This window comes from Penicillium bovifimosum, assembly GCF_028826915.1.
Source record: "Penicillium bovifimosum strain IBT 22155 chromosome Unknown utg000001l_segment0_segment0, whole genome shotgun sequence".
Taxonomy (NCBI): Eukaryota; Fungi; Ascomycota; class Eurotiomycetes; order Eurotiales; family Aspergillaceae; genus Penicillium; species Penicillium bovifimosum.
This window is the reverse complement of record NW_026622710.1, coordinates 2608206-2622885: the sequence shown is the minus strand read 5'-3', so window position 1 is coordinate 2622885 and position 14680 is coordinate 2608206. Positions and strand designations below refer to the sequence as shown.

General features: G+C 51.6%; 6 protein-coding genes across 6 annotated transcripts; 3 read left to right on the top strand and 3 right to left on the bottom strand.

Moving 5' to 3' along the window:
* Window positions 1–3: 3 nt before the first annotated feature.
* Window positions 4–984, top strand: N7515_000998 (uncharacterized protein; the record flags this gene model as incomplete). The annotated part of the gene is made up of 1 exon (XM_056661742.1): window positions 4–984. One exon carries the CDS (start codon window positions 4–6, stop codon window positions 982–984), a length of 981 nt encoding a protein of 326 aa, XP_056526908.1.
* Window positions 985–3616: 2632 nt separating this feature from the next.
* N7515_000997 (uncharacterized protein) lies at window positions 3617–4192 on the bottom strand (the record flags this gene model as incomplete). The annotated part of the gene is made up of 1 exon (XM_056661741.1): window positions 3617–4192. One exon carries the CDS (start codon window positions 4190–4192, stop codon window positions 3617–3619), a length of 576 nt encoding a protein of 191 aa, XP_056526907.1.
* Window positions 4193–4291: 99 nt separating this feature from the next.
* On the bottom strand, window positions 4292–4699 carry N7515_000996 (uncharacterized protein; the record flags this gene model as incomplete). The annotated part of the gene is made up of 1 exon (XM_056661740.1): window positions 4292–4699. One exon carries the CDS (start codon window positions 4697–4699, stop codon window positions 4292–4294), a length of 408 nt encoding a protein of 135 aa, XP_056526906.1.
* Window positions 4700–5891: 1192 nt separating this feature from the next.
* Window positions 5892–11298, top strand: N7515_000995 (uncharacterized protein; the record flags this gene model as incomplete). The annotated part of the gene is made up of 5 exons (XM_056661739.1): window positions 5892–6245; window positions 6319–6367; window positions 6448–7418; window positions 7470–10135; window positions 10188–11298. The coding sequence occupies 5 exons, from the start codon at window positions 5892–5894 to the stop codon at window positions 11296–11298; spliced, it is 5151 nt and encodes a 1716-aa protein (XP_056526905.1).
* A 379-nt stretch (window positions 11299–11677) lies between these two features.
* N7515_000994 (1-aminocyclopropane-1-carboxylate deaminase/D-cysteine desulfhydrase) lies at window positions 11678–12845 on the bottom strand (the record flags this gene model as incomplete). Its single annotated transcript, XM_056661738.1, has 2 exons — window positions 11678–12504; window positions 12545–12845. 2 exons carry the CDS (start codon window positions 12843–12845, stop codon window positions 11678–11680), a joined length of 1128 nt encoding a protein of 375 aa, XP_056526904.1.
* Window positions 12846–13028: 183 nt separating this feature from the next.
* On the top strand, window positions 13029–14417 carry N7515_000993 (putative exopolyphosphatase; the record flags this gene model as incomplete). The annotated part of the gene is made up of 1 exon (XM_056661737.1): window positions 13029–14417. One exon carries the CDS (start codon window positions 13029–13031, stop codon window positions 14415–14417), a length of 1389 nt encoding a protein of 462 aa, XP_056526903.1.
* Window positions 14418–14680: the final 263 nt, after the last annotated feature.

Genomic DNA, 14680 nt, shown 5'->3' with positions numbered 1-14680 from the left:
ACTATGCTGTTGCCGCAAGTGACGGCCCCGTCGAGAGGGTGCTCTCCCCCTCTGACTGAACGCGATCTCTCTCCAAATACCCCCACTGACGGTGAAGATATGCCAGGAAGACCTATCGGCGATAACCCAGACACTGTCAAGTACCAAGGAGTTCAGGATTTTCTCGACGTCGCACGTCGACAATACGACTCACTGCAACAACTCAAGACCGACCGACAGATCCTAAAGTTTCGATCGGCTACAGAGAACGAGTTCGATATCCTCTCAGCCGACGACACGCGGCCTTCAAAATATGTCAAGCTTCAGTACCATCGGCCGACCGAACTTCTAGTCGTCAAGGTCATGCCAGGCTGGGATCATGAGAACCTCACTTTCCTCCTTCGAAAATTGATTGATAAGCAACTCATTGCCATGAATGTTGACCTCGAGTGTCTTACACTGAATTCCCCGCGTATCGAACTTGGGGATTGGGTCAAAGAGCCCGACGTCTGTTGGGCTCCAGCATTTTCGCCGAGCAAACCAACTTGTGTGGTCGAGGTCGGAACCTCTGAATCTGCAACTCACCTGTCCGTCGATGCCCATGGATGGCTAGAAGCTCCCCAATCGCCAGTCCAAGCCGTCATCACTGTTTCATTCAAGTACGTCTCCGCGGAAACAGACGAGAACCCCCTTACCATATCCGTCTGGAAAAAAGGATGTGGATTGTCTAGTGTTGATACGCGCAACAACCTCTCGCCTGCTGTCCGCACAGCCCATTTCGACGTTTGGAACCTGGCCGGCTCTCTCTCGGTGTCCGGATTCTACCACGATCTCGACATGCAAATACCTGTCTGTGCTAATGAAATTGACCTCCCCTTGGAGCTTTTCATCGGCCGATCAGCTTCTCGGCCAGGAGAACATGACATTGTAATAACTCGAGATGACTTACTTTGGGTTGTACGCCAGTTACGGGAATACCGTCGGCTTCGGGGGATATCACAGTAGGCTCGGATTGTCATGGGGTCTTCTGGGCAGATGATTTGCTATTGGATTTTCCGCGTGGGTGACGACAAAAGGCTGTTATATATATTTATTGCTTGCCTTGAAGATTCGCTATAGCGGCTACCTGTTGCGACCTAATAATGTATTGTTATAGCTGTTTAATAGGTATTCAAGGGGCTCATCGCAACGTGGTTTCGCACTACATATAATTTCCAAGGCTCATAGCTCCCACCCCTTCCCGCAAAGTCAGGCCCCATGGACGTGAATAGGTGGAATATAAGCTGCAAAGGACTCAGTACCTACCCCCTACATCGAAGCTCCCAGCTGACCTCGTGGACGGCTTTCCGACATCACCAACGACAGCGGGTGACGCATAAGCTAGTATATATAGTTATAGTTAACTACCTACCTGAAACTGTGATGACCAATATTTTGGTAAAGGGACCTCGGGAGCTTAGGGAAGAACTCGGGACACCCCCCAAAGTTCATATTCCACCACCCCCACGCCCGAGCTAGTCCTAATGTGGTAAGCGCATTTTTGTCTACATGATATTAATTACTTTGTGTTCTGTATGGTATCATGCGAGGCCATTGACCCACGTGATCGCGCCTAATTGCCTACTGGCGCGTGCAACGCAGACATTCTATTGGTCAATTCCGGAGTGACTTAGTTTTTCTAGCAGTTTACATAGTAAGTGTAGGTACCGCGGAAGGACTTGTGAAATCTCAGAAGTTTGACCAGAAGGCGGCGAAGAAGTGGTCAGTAGATGCCCTATGGTTCGGGCAGACGACTGATATTACTAACTAGTTTAACTGGATCAGGGATCGTGCGGTTTCGTGAATTGAGAGTGATGCAGTGCAATCAAATGGGGGCATATGAGATGGAGATGATGACTGATGAGTATGCAGCAGGCAGAAGAGGTTGGAGATTGTCCAGTGGTAACTAAGTACGGAGTAGATACATGACAAGTCAAAGGCCACACCTTTCTCCCTTGCCAATCATTCATCTTCTTCTGAGGAGGTGTCACCGAGCAGAACCTCACTATCGTGCAGCCGTCTTCGCCGTGGTGATGGTAGATGGCGGTTTGAGATGAATGATCACCACCATAACCACGATCCTACCCCTCTACCTACGCATGTACTCCGCCACCATCCCGAAGTAGAAAGCCTATTCCGGCGAAATATTTCAAACCGGAAGATTGAATTGCGGCTTCGTCTAGAAGCAGCATACCGTCTAGCTGCAGAAGAACGTCTAGCTGCAGAAGAACGTCTAGCTGCAGAAGAACGTCTATCTGCACAAGAAGGACAGTGGTCCTGTCTAAGCACATCGCCACTTTCAAGCAAAGGCTTCAGAAAGAGTCCTTGTGTGGCCATACCCGTAACCCCGGTACATGAGGAAGCACATTATCGGCGGTCGCCGCGGGGCAGGGCCCAGGGCAAGGCGACTAGACAGTAGTGAGGTTCTGCTCGGTGACACCTCCTCAGAAGAAGATGAATGATTGGCAAGGGAGAAAGGTGTGGCCTTTGACTTGTCATGTATCTACTCCGTACTTAGTTACCACTGGACAATCTCCAACCTCTTCTGCCTGCTGCATACTCATCAGTCATCATCTCCATCTCATATGCCCCCATTTGATTGCACTGCATCACTCTCAATTCATGAAACCGCACGATCCCTGATCCAGTTAGACTAGTTAGTAATATCAGTCGTCTGCCCTAAATATACGGCATCTACTGACCACTTCTTCGCCGCCTTCTGGTCATACTTCTGAGATTTCACAAGTCCTCCCGTGGTACCTACACTTACCTACTATGTAAAGTGCTAGAAAAACCATGCCACTCCGGAATTGACCAATAGAATGTCTGCATTGTACGCCAGTAAACAATTAGGCGCGATCACGTGGGTCAATGGCCTCGCATGATACCATACAGAACACAAAGTAATTAATATCATGTAGACAAAAGTGCGCTTACCACATTAGGACTAGCTCGGATGGGGGGGGGGGGGGGGGGTGGAATATGAACTTTGGGGGGTGTCCCGAGTCCCTCCCGGCCTAAAATCTGGTGTGTATGGGCGACGAATCGTACCACTACGACATAACGCCTAATGGGGCTCACCGCTCTAATCCCCGCCTTGATGATTATCGTTTCGGGTCCAGGGGTCCTGTTTGTAAACCCCCAAACCGCCGCCCGAGTCCGGACGGCGATAAACTTTATTCGCAGACCGTCACTGGGGGCAAAGATGGCACGTTCCAAGAGCTTGGTATGTATATCTCATAATCACTTCCTTCTGGACATATATATTAATTTGCGAAACTAGCCTATGTGGAGCATTGGTTGGATGGAAGTCAATTACGACTAGGCTTCCGAGAATTCATCATGGATGATCTTCTTCCTGCGCTGCCTCCGGCAGGGTGGCAGGCGCAGGAAGATGATCAGCTGATACTAGCCTGCGAGATTAAGATGAACAAACGTGCTGCGCAGACCAAGGAATACAACATATTCCTCATTATTCGCAGGCAGGGACCTTCGGACCCGGTCAAGAAGACCCCGAAGAAGGTGGCAAAGAGGACAACACGGAAGTCCAAGCCAGAGGGCATCAAGGAGGAGGAGGTTGATACCGTGGCTGGGTTCATCAAACAGGAGGGTGATGCCTCGAGCAGCAAGTTGATGCCTTTGCTGAGAGAGTGTCTGGAGCGGTGTCTGAACCGGTGTCTGAACCGTTTTCTGATCTCATGCCGCCTGAACAGGGGGTCTGAACCCGCCGTATGGTCTTCCACGAACCCTCCCATTCCTGTTGTTCTGTCAGCGGCCTAAATAGGAGTTCAGGCGGCATGAGATCAGAAAACGGTTCAGACACCGGTTCAGACACTCTCTCAGCAAAGGCATCAACTTGCTGCTCGAGGGCATCAACCTCCTGCTTGATATCAGCGAGGGCGTCACCCTCCTGTTTGATCAACTCAGCCACGGTATCAACCTCCTCCTCCTTGATGCCCTCTGGCTTGGACTTCCGTGTTGTCCTCTTTGCCACCTTCTTCGGGGTCTTCTTGACCGGGTCCGAAGGTCCCTGCCTGCGAATAATGAGGAATATGTTGTATTCCTTGGTCTGCGCAGCACGTTTGTTCATCTTAATCTCGCAGGCTAGTATCAGCTGATCATCTTCCTGCACCTGCCACCTTGCCGGAGGAAGCGCAGGAAGAAGATCATCCATGATGAATTCTCGGAAGCCTAGTCGTACTTTACTTCCATCCAACCAATGCTCCACATAGGCTAGTTTCGCAAATTAATATATATGTCCGGAAGGAAGTGATTATGAGATATACATATTAATCTCTTGGAACGTGCCATCTTTGCCCCCAGTGACGGTCTGCGAATAAAAGTTTATCGCCGTCCGGACTCGGGCGGCGGTTTGGGGGTCATTGGTAGGTTGTGCCTTTCGGCGCGGACCACTTGAGCGAGCAGCGATACCCGAAGGTACCGCTGCTCTTTGCCGTTGGGACGTTGGCGGTCGATGCCCAAGATCCCGAGTGATCCGGTCCCCCCTTCGCGCCAGCGTCGTTCCAGAAAGCTGGAACGAGGGCTGTGCATCGTCGTCGTCGTCGTCGTCGTCGTTCAACGGGGTATACCTACGAGGTATATATATCCCCTGTGATGGTGGGGGTGAGGGTGTATCCTCAATCAGGTTGATAATCTCAATCGGAGTTGGTTGGACAGACATGTTGGATCCTTGTTGAGGACTGTATATGATTGATATGATTGATTGATGAAGCTGAATTGTAACGAGACTGAATCCTGGAGAGTCCTGTAGAAGTATTTAACATGAAAGGAAACAATGCAACTCAATGCCGATGTGATGTATATCGGCACTGGGGACAACTTCCTTGCCCCAATCACATACATGACAATCCTTCACCAACTGCTCGGTGACCATCCGGGGACTCCAGTCCCCGACAAAGATAACGATATATACCTAGATGTATCAACTTTCATATGAGGGGAAAGGCGGGAAAAATTCTCTCTCATGCACGATACGTCGATGATCATTCGGGGACCGGGTTATCTCTCAGGCAAAAGCGGCAAGGGGCTGAACACGAAACGGAAAGGGGACGCCAAGACCCGACATGGAAAGTCCCGTCTGTTACGGAGGAACATACGCTGAAATATCTACTAAGATCATAGAAGGTCTAACCCCAGTAATATGCCGCGTATCCGAGGCTCATCCTCTATCAGTTCGTGCCACAAGACACTACCCACAATGTGTAGGCCCTGGTAATATTGGGCTCCAAAATACCTGTCACTTATGGTACGGAGTACATGTAGGGAAGACCGCCATATGATGTTCCCGTTTGCGGCATGACTGTATTTACCGAACCTTCGGAAGAATCTCAGGGCTTAAGCGGTACCTGAGCTTCGATTAGCTCATTCTTACCGTAACTTCTGTACCGTTCTGATCGGTACCATCGCGACTGGGTGAGAGGTATCTCCCGAGTCACTCATTGGTTGTTTTTCTACTGGCCGCCCACACAAAAGGGACCTGGGAGTACTTCGGGAGTACCACCCCCAGTCGATCTGTACTGCACATAATCTCGTTCCTCCACTCTTAAGGTTCCTATTCCATCTATCCTTCTTTCCTCTCGGCGATTTGGGCTCTTATTTTTCATGACTTGTCGCCTTTCGCCTGTGCAACATCCAACGTTCCTTGTCCCTCTCTTTCCGTCATTGGTACCCTCTAGTACGTCTCCGATTCGTCCTAACCCTGCGGTTAAATCGCAGGACGGCCGGCAGCCGGCTTTCGTGATATCTATCACAACACCCTGCCTTCGTCGCATAACAGTTTATATTAACTGAATCCCTTCAAATAGACGCGCCCACCTCAAGATATTCCCCATCAGCCTGCTCCATATCGCACAATGGGAGCTCCGGCCTCTGCCGGGGCGACCTCGACGGCCGCGGCAAGCCAGCCGACTCGGTCCTCGAGCACCCATCCGTCGCACTCCCACAATGTACCCCTGAGCGCCCGCAGGTCAGCGCCTCTCGATCTCTCCACGGTGGAACGACGTGGACAACCCAATAACCCCAGAGAGCCATCCAAGCGCGTTCGTCCACATGGCATCCCGGAAGCCCCGACCTTCCGTCCGACAGAGGAAGAATTCAAGGATCCAGTGGCCTATATTCAGAAGATCGCACCGGAGGGGAAGAAATATGGAATCTGCCGAGTAATCCCACCTGAGGGCTGGCAACCGACATTCGCAATCGACACTGAGGTAGGAATCCTTCTTTCGCAAAATACTTCGAGGCTTGGTCTCTGCGTATGATCACACCTGACAATGGATACAGCGGTTTCACTTCAAGACTCGCCGACAAGAGCTCAACTCGGTTGAAGGAGGTAAGGCCTCGTGTTCCCCGAATCGGCCGCTTCAGCGTGTAAAATGCTCCTGTGAATGGTTCTGACTTTCTTCAAAACAGGAAACCGCGCGAACATGAACTATGTCGATGGTCTTGCCATGTTTCACAAGCAGCATGGCACTAATTACAGCAGGCTACCGAGTGTCGACAAGCGACCACTGGATCTCTACAAACTCAAGAAGGCGGTGGAGTCTCGTGGTGGTTTTGAGACCGTTTGCAAGACCAAGAAATGGGCCGAAATTGGTCGCGATCTTGGATATAGCGGCAAAATCATGTCCTCACTGTCCACTTCGCTCAAGAACTCTTATCAGCGCTACCTGCAACCATACGAGGAATACTTGGCCCGAGCTAAGCCCGGTGTCCAACAACAGCTTGAACTTGAGCACGGTGGTCCATATACCCCTTCGCCGCTACATTCGCCAATGAACCACAAAGTCATGGACGAGAACGGAACGCCCTCTAAAATTCGCGATGACACGCCTAGTCTACCTCGGATGGCTGCTTCGCATACACCGCTGGCGCATACCCCTCTGGCACATACTCCTATGGAAAAGTCACCAGAGAAGCCGACACCGCCCATCGAACCTACACCGCCCCCTGCTTCACGCCCAGCCACGGGCTTTACTCCTGTCAACTCCGGCCTCGGCGGATTCACCGCTGTCAACCGCTCCCCGTTCACCCCCGTGAACAATGGCCCGACTATCAAGCGCGAGGGAGAAAACGGGGCGTCTACACCCAAAGTCATCTCCGAGCATACCTCTGTCTCGACGCCTAATGGGCAAGATGGAGACAGCCTGAAACGTGCTATCAGCCGCGAGGCTAGCTCTCAGACTGAGAATGGGGATGACGATGGTGGTAGTGGACGACGCAGCAAGCGTCTCAAGAAAGGTGAACAGTATTTCGAGGACTTGCAGCAGGGCCTGTCTAATCAACCTTCAGATTCCTTCCCAACAGTTGCTGGTTCTCATATGTCGCTACTTCGTCCGGCTCCGCCTAGAGCACGCAAGGATGGTTCTCAGCCAGCCGGAGAGGTAGGAGGAAATTTATGTCAGAATTCGAGTCATGTGCTGATCGATCAACAGAAATGCGAGACATGTGGCAAGTCGGATGATCAGGAGTCAATCCTTGTATGCGACGGTTGCGAGCTTGGGTATCACAAAGCATGTCTCGATCCGTCTACTACCACGCCATCTGAACATGATTGGCACTGCCCTAAATGCTTAGTTGGTACGGGAGAATTCGGATTCGAAGACGGCGGCGTGTACTCGCTCAAGCAGTTCCAAGAGAAGGCCAACGACTTCAAGAAGAGGTACTTTGCTTCCAAAATGCCATTTGACCCGGTCTTGAACACGCATCGACGCGAGACCGAGGACGACGTGGAAGCGGAATTTTGGAAACTTGTTGTCGATCTGCATGAGACCGTGGAAGTTGAGTACGGAGCGGATATCCATTCAACGACTCATGGAAGTGGCTTCCCCACCATCGAGCGTAATCCGCTTGATCCACATTCGACTGATCCTTGGAACCTAAACGTCCTGCCGTTTTATGGAGATTCTCTGTTCCGCTACATTAAGTCAGATATCTCTGGCATGACTGTTCCCTGGGTTTATGTCGGAATGTGTTTCTCGACATTCTGCTGGCATAACGAGGACCACTACGCGTATTCGGCTAACTACCAACATTTCGGCGCTACCAAAACCTGGTATGGAATACCAGGTGCTGACGCAGAGGCGTTCGAGGCGGCCATGCGGGATGCTGTACCGGAGCTTTTCGAAGGCCAGCCCGATCTCCTCTTCCAGCTTGTCACTTTGATGCCACCGGACAAGCTCCGCAAGGCCGGTGTTAATGTCTATGCTGTAGATCAGCGAGCTGGTCAATTCGTTCTCACATTCCCACAAGCGTATCATGCTGGCTTCAATCATGGATTCAACTTCAACGAAGCCGTTAACTTCGCACCCGCCGACTGGGAGCCATACGGTGCAGCGGGCGTTGAGCGTCTTCAGAACTTCCGCAGACACCCATGTTTTTCCCACGACGAATTGCTTCTCACGGCTGCTACACGTGATACATCGATTGCCACTGCCAAGTGGCTTGCGCCGGCGTTGCAAAGAACCTGCCGTCGAGAGCTGAATGAACGTGCTTCCTTCCTATACCGACAGAAGGAGGTGGCTGCTCTCACTCCTGGCTTTGGTCCTGATTCCATGGCTGACGATGCCCAGCCCAGATTTGTAGTTGAGAATGAAGATCTCCCCGAGGATGATTACCAATGCCAGTATTGCAAGGCCTACGCTTACCTCACTCAGTTCCGTTGTCACAAATCAGGCAAAACTGTCTGTTTGATGCACGTGGACACTTATGATTGCTGTGGTGAAAGTCTCGCGCAAAAGTTGTGCGGCCCTGGCCATACTTTGCGGTTCCGCATGAGTGACGATGAATTGCAAGCCCTAGTGCAGAAAGTCCAAGAACGAGCGAGGATCCCGGAAGCGTGGTCCGAAAAGCTCGACAAGACTTTGGAGGATGAACCGAAGCCCCAGCTGAAGGCCCTTCATAACTTGCTCAATGAAGGTGAGAAAATCCCATATCACTTGCCTGGCCTCCAAGATCTTGCGACCTTCGTCCAGCGTTGCGATAAATGGGTTGAGGAAGCCAACAACTACATTACCCGGAAACAGCAGAACCGGAGAAAAAACGAGAAAGCTTGGCGCAGAGGCAGCACCAAGGCGGCGCAGCTGGACGATCGCGATCGCGAAGTCCCCCGCAAAATTGAACACATCTACGCCCTTCAGGCAGAGGCTGATAAACTTTCGTTCGACTGTCCACAGATGGCGGCGTTGGAAGAGAAAACCCGCGAGATCGAGAAGTTCCAACAGGATATTAAGACGGCCCTGATGAACCCACATACCCGGCCACTCCACGAGATCGAAGAACTTATCGAACTTGGCAAGAATATTAATGTGGAAATTCCGGAACTCGAACACTTGGAGCAAGTTTCCCACCAGATCAAGTGGATCGAGCAAGCCGCTCGCAAACGAGATCAGTTCATGACCCTTAACGATTGCCGGGAACTTGTGGCCGGCGCGGAGAAGCTAGGTCTTTCGGATACCAACGAACACTTGGTCCATTTCAAGGAACTCGCTCGCCATGGCGAGGCATGGGAAATGAAGGCCCAGGAACTGATGTCGGTTGAAGCCGTTCACTATCAGCAACTAGAAGCTTTGTCTGCGCAGGCGTCCCGTTTTCCAGTCTCCCCTGCTACCCTTGCTGCCGTGGATGCCATCCTGACCAAACAGCGTGAGGCGCAGAAGCGGATCCAGACTCTGTACGAGAAGAGCAAAGACCCCGAGATGAAGAATCGCCCCAAGTACAAGGATGTCCGAGACCTTGTGGAGTCTCTCGAGCATCTGACTAGTCGCCCCATTGGGGCAATAGACCTGGAACGCGAACAGAAGCGCCACGAAGACTGGATGCGAAAGGGCAAGAAGTTATTTGGCAAGGCGAACGCTCCTCTTCATATCCTCAAGTCTCATATGGAGTACGTGGCGAAGCGGAACTCATACTGCTTCGATTTAGAGGACAGTTACCGGCCGCCTGTGGAACCTTCATCTCGGGACACTACACCCGAGGGATTACTTGAGAACTCCAGCAATCCCAACATGTGGGGTCCCAAATCACGAAAGCGAGATGTGTTTTGTATCTGCAGGCATTCTGAAGCAGGAATGATGATTGAATGCGAAGTCTGCCACGAATGGTAAGCAAAGATCAAATTCGACTTCGGGGTGGATTTTTCTAACGAAAGCCAGGTACCATGGCAAATGCTTGAAGATTGCTAGGGGTAAGGTGAAGGAATTTGACAAATACACCTGCCCCATTTGTGATTGGCGTCAGAAAATCCCTCGTGATGCTGCTCGTCCCAAGCTCGAGGATCTCCAGGATTGGCATGCGGAAATCGCAACTTTGCCCTTCCAGCCCGAGGAGGAAGAGGTTCTCGAGACCATTATCAACCAAGCGACGGCCTTCCGTGATTTCCTACATGGCTTCACCAATGCTGCTTGCACAACGACCGAGGAAGTGCCCACTTTGATATTCTACCTTCGTAAAATCGAGGGCGCTGAGGTTCTTCTCACCTTCGAGACAAATTTCTTCCGACAGGAGATACACAAATGGGCCCCCGTTGCACCGGAGCCCCCTCCAATTCTCGAGCAATCTCTATCCACACGAAAGCCGCGACCGACCAAGCAGCAGAAAATGATGGCCCAGCTTGGGGTGAATCGTCCAGAGGATTTGCCTGAGCATCTTCGACCCAAGCACATCAACGCACCCAAACGGAAATCAGTTGATGCGCAATCGCACTTCGGCCCTAGCCAGCCTCCATCATTGCAGCCCGCACCACCAGTTTCTAGCAGCGCACAATCTCCCAGCATAGGCCCGACATTGGCTCATACGTCAGATCCACCCGCCAATCCATATCCTTTCTCTGCAAACTATTCTTTGCCTGCCAGCGATTCCACCCCCGCGTTTGCGCCTAATTCCTCATCCGCCTTCCTCCCTCATGCAGCTGCCTCTCAGTCTCCATCCTTCCTGTCGCGGTCACCCCCTCCGCAGCAAGATATGGAGACCTCACTCTTCAGTCCTCCGCGCTTTGGTCATGAACCTCAGTTCGCGAGTAGCAGTCCTCGTCAGAATCTTGATGACGTCTTTGCAGATTTGACCAACCAAGAGATTGATCCTGATGCTGAGCCGCAGCCGATGGAGAATACTCACGCCAATGAGGCATTGGAGGCGCTCGTCGTCAGCAATGGCAGCAGCCGTGCCGCTTCTGTGCAAGATGAAACCGGTCAAAATGGGGATGGCGCACAAGACGAGCCGAAGATCGATGGCGCAAATGGTGACCTTTTGGATGAGAAATTATGATTCTTATTCTTATCTTGCCTCGTCCTCGCAGTGAATCTTTCAAATTCAACCCCCGATTCCCAATATCACGGCTTTATCTGGGTATCTAACTATTTGCTATACTTACTTGGTTTTTTTCGGTCTGTTGTTTTACTCGCCTCTCTGTTTTTTACTGTTTTCTCGGAGCAAAGGCTTTCAAAAGGGTGTTCTTACAGACAGGACTGGCGAGTCCGGGGGTGTTCTTTCCAGCGATTCTACACATTTCTGCTTTTTCATACCTCAAGACCATGTCTGTCATGACCGCTTTTTTTTCTTACTTCGCTGCTGCCGACATCATGTAATACTAGTTGAATTCAACCATGTTTAATCATGATCTCTATTGTACTCTTATCGAGAAGGTCTATATGACATCGGCATAAGCTCCCAAGGCAGCTTGTCCACCCGTATGAATGAATAACACATTAACCACATCCGATGGCCGAGCAGAGTCCACAACTTCACCCTCATTCACCCAATGCATCATACCTCTCGCAACCTTAGCCGTATAAACAGGATCCAGCACCATACCTTCCATCCGCACCATATCCACAATTGCCTCTCTACTCTCCTCATCAACAACGCCATACGCACTCCCAACAAACCGATCGTCAAGCCTTACATCCTCAACCCCAATCTCGCCCACATCCAACCCAATCAACTCCCCCGCCCTCCTCGCAAAAGCAAGCACCCTCTTCTCATGATACGCCCGCGGCTTAGTAGGCGAATTAAGAATCCCAATAACCTTCCTAGACCCTCTATCTCCCTCCAATTTCTCCAGCAGCTTAAACCCAGCTACCAACCCACCAACCGTACTCCCACTCCCACAAGCAACAAACACATAATCGAACCTGCCGGACCCAGCAAGTCCCATCTCCGCTTCCTGTGCAACAATCTCAAACGCAGCCCGCGCATACCCCAGTCCACCGAGAGGATGCAAGCTCGCCCCACCGGGGATCCAATAAGGGTTCTTTCCCGCTTTTCTCAATTCGTCGAGCAGGGGCGTCGCATCCAGCGCTAGCGGATCCCCTGCCTCGCAGACGCGTACTTCAGCCCCGAGCAGCCGGTTGATCTGTACATTCCCGCTGTGCTGGAAGGCAGTTGCATCTGATGACGCGGCGAGACCGCCGCCCGTGCCGCGGTGTAGAAGGACTACAGCATTGAGACCGAGTTTTCGTGCGAGTGCGGCGACTTGAACGGTGTGGTTGCTTTGGAGGGCGCCCTCTGTTACGAGGGTTGTTGCGGGGGGTGCGGAGGGGTTGGGGGTTGGATGGGTTGTTTTCGTGGGCGTGGTGGAGGGGTGTTTGGGAGAGAATGTCGGGGACTATATATTCTAGTTTGCGGTACTTGTTGCCTGCGCAGGCTAGCGGGGAGGAGTGGTCTTCGCGTTTGGCGTGGATGGTGATGAGGGGGTGCGGGGAGAGTCGGGGGGTGATTGAGGGTAAGGGGTGGATTGGGGAAGGCGTTGGGTAGAGGATCGCGTAGCGTGGAATTTGCGCGAATGTTTCGGGGAGTTGAATCGGTATAGACATTGTTCTGTACATGACCTTGCTTGTGGGAGTGACATGGTAACTAGTCTTGCGATGCTTCGCTTTTGTATGTTGTGGCCTGGTTCTTCAGGCATTCAAGGATATTCCCATGTGTCAGCAACTATATGACGTCGAGGGTGTTGTTCACTTGTTGAACGTGGCGCTCTGTTGATTCCTTCGTTAATCATGACTTTACTCCAATTTTTACGACAGGCGCGTCAAGTGCATCTCCAATTCCTCTCAGGTACTCTCCCTGAGTCCCCAATCTATGTAATCGGCAATCCTTCGGCGGATCTTGACTCGATCGTCTCGGCAATCGTTTACTCCTACTGCGCGAACAACCGGCTCCCGAGGAAGTCCCCGCGACCACATATTCCACTTCTGAACCTGCCCAATATCCCTGCTGGCACGGAGCTGTATCGGCTCAGGCCAGAATTTGCAGCTTCACTATGGTCGTCAACGAATTTCCCTCCTCTGGCGGACGATGAGAAATTTGACAACACCCTGCAGTCTGCGGGGAACGTCTTGGGCGAGCATGTCATGACCGTTGCGGACTTTGCGCAGTCGCTTGAACGCCTCAGGGTTTTGAAACAGATCATTGCCGAAGCGACGCTAGTTGACTGGAACGCGTGGTCATCCCCTTCAAGAAGCGACAAGACCTTTGGGTCTTTGACCGGATTATCGGGCGCCTCTTTCCGAGCTGTCGGATGCATCGATCACCATGTCGACGAGAAGGCCATGCCCAGCTCTGATATATTGCCAGAAGGGCAGCCGATGATCATTCAACCAGGACCTGGGTCCTGTGCATCGCTTGTCACGAAACAGCTGCAAGAACAGAACCTCTGGGATGCGGCTCCGGCAGAGATAGCCCAGGTCGCAAAGCTTGCTCTCTCCGCAATATTGATTGATACTTCCAATCTTACTGCGGAAGGGAAGGTGACAGATGTCGATCGAATGGCTGTCGAATTCCTGCAATCCCGAATCAAAGAGGCGGGTGGCCAAGACAGGTGGGAGGTAGAGGAATTCTACACCAGCATTCTTCACGCTAAGCAGCACAGCCTCGATCTTCTGACGCTGGATGAAATTCTTGATCGTGATTACAAAGACTGGACGGAGACGTCACAATCGTCGGGCAAGACAGTGAAGCTGGGTTTCTGCTCTGCTGTGAAGCCTATCCGATGGATTGTCCAAAAGGCAGGTGGTCCGGAAAAATGCCTCCATGCAGTGCGTTCGTTTGCGGCCTCCGCCGAGAAAGACCTAGATGTGCTCGTTATTATGACGGCCTTCACTGGCAAGAACGATAAATTCTGTCGCGAGCTGTTCGTCAATGTGATACGGGACAACGAAGCAGCTATTAATGGTGTCAAGCGGTTTGTTGAGCAGGCTTCGGACCAACTTGGACTGGTGAAATGGTCTCCACTGGATGGGGAGGATATCCCTACGCTGACTGCCGATTCTCTCTCTCAATTGAACATGGAACCACCACTCTGGGGGCAGCTCTGGGTACAGACCAACGTGGCTGGGAGTAGAAAGCAGGTTGCGCCGTTGTTGCGGGCAGCAGTTGCTAAGTTGTAAAGGTTGTGTGAGTATTCTTTAGAAATCATGGAGGGTTGCCCGTGTTTCTAGGTACTGCTCATCATGCTTGATTTTCTCCTATTCGTCTAGAACCTCTAGCACCGAAACCCAGAGCCCTGGAATAGGAACAAAAGAGACTCGAATGCTACCGAGTATATGCAATGCTCCAAGCACACCTCATGTAAATGCCAGTATTCAATGAGCACAATATGACAAGAATTGAAGAGAAAAGAAAATGGGAAAGCAGAACGAGACAGGAAAAT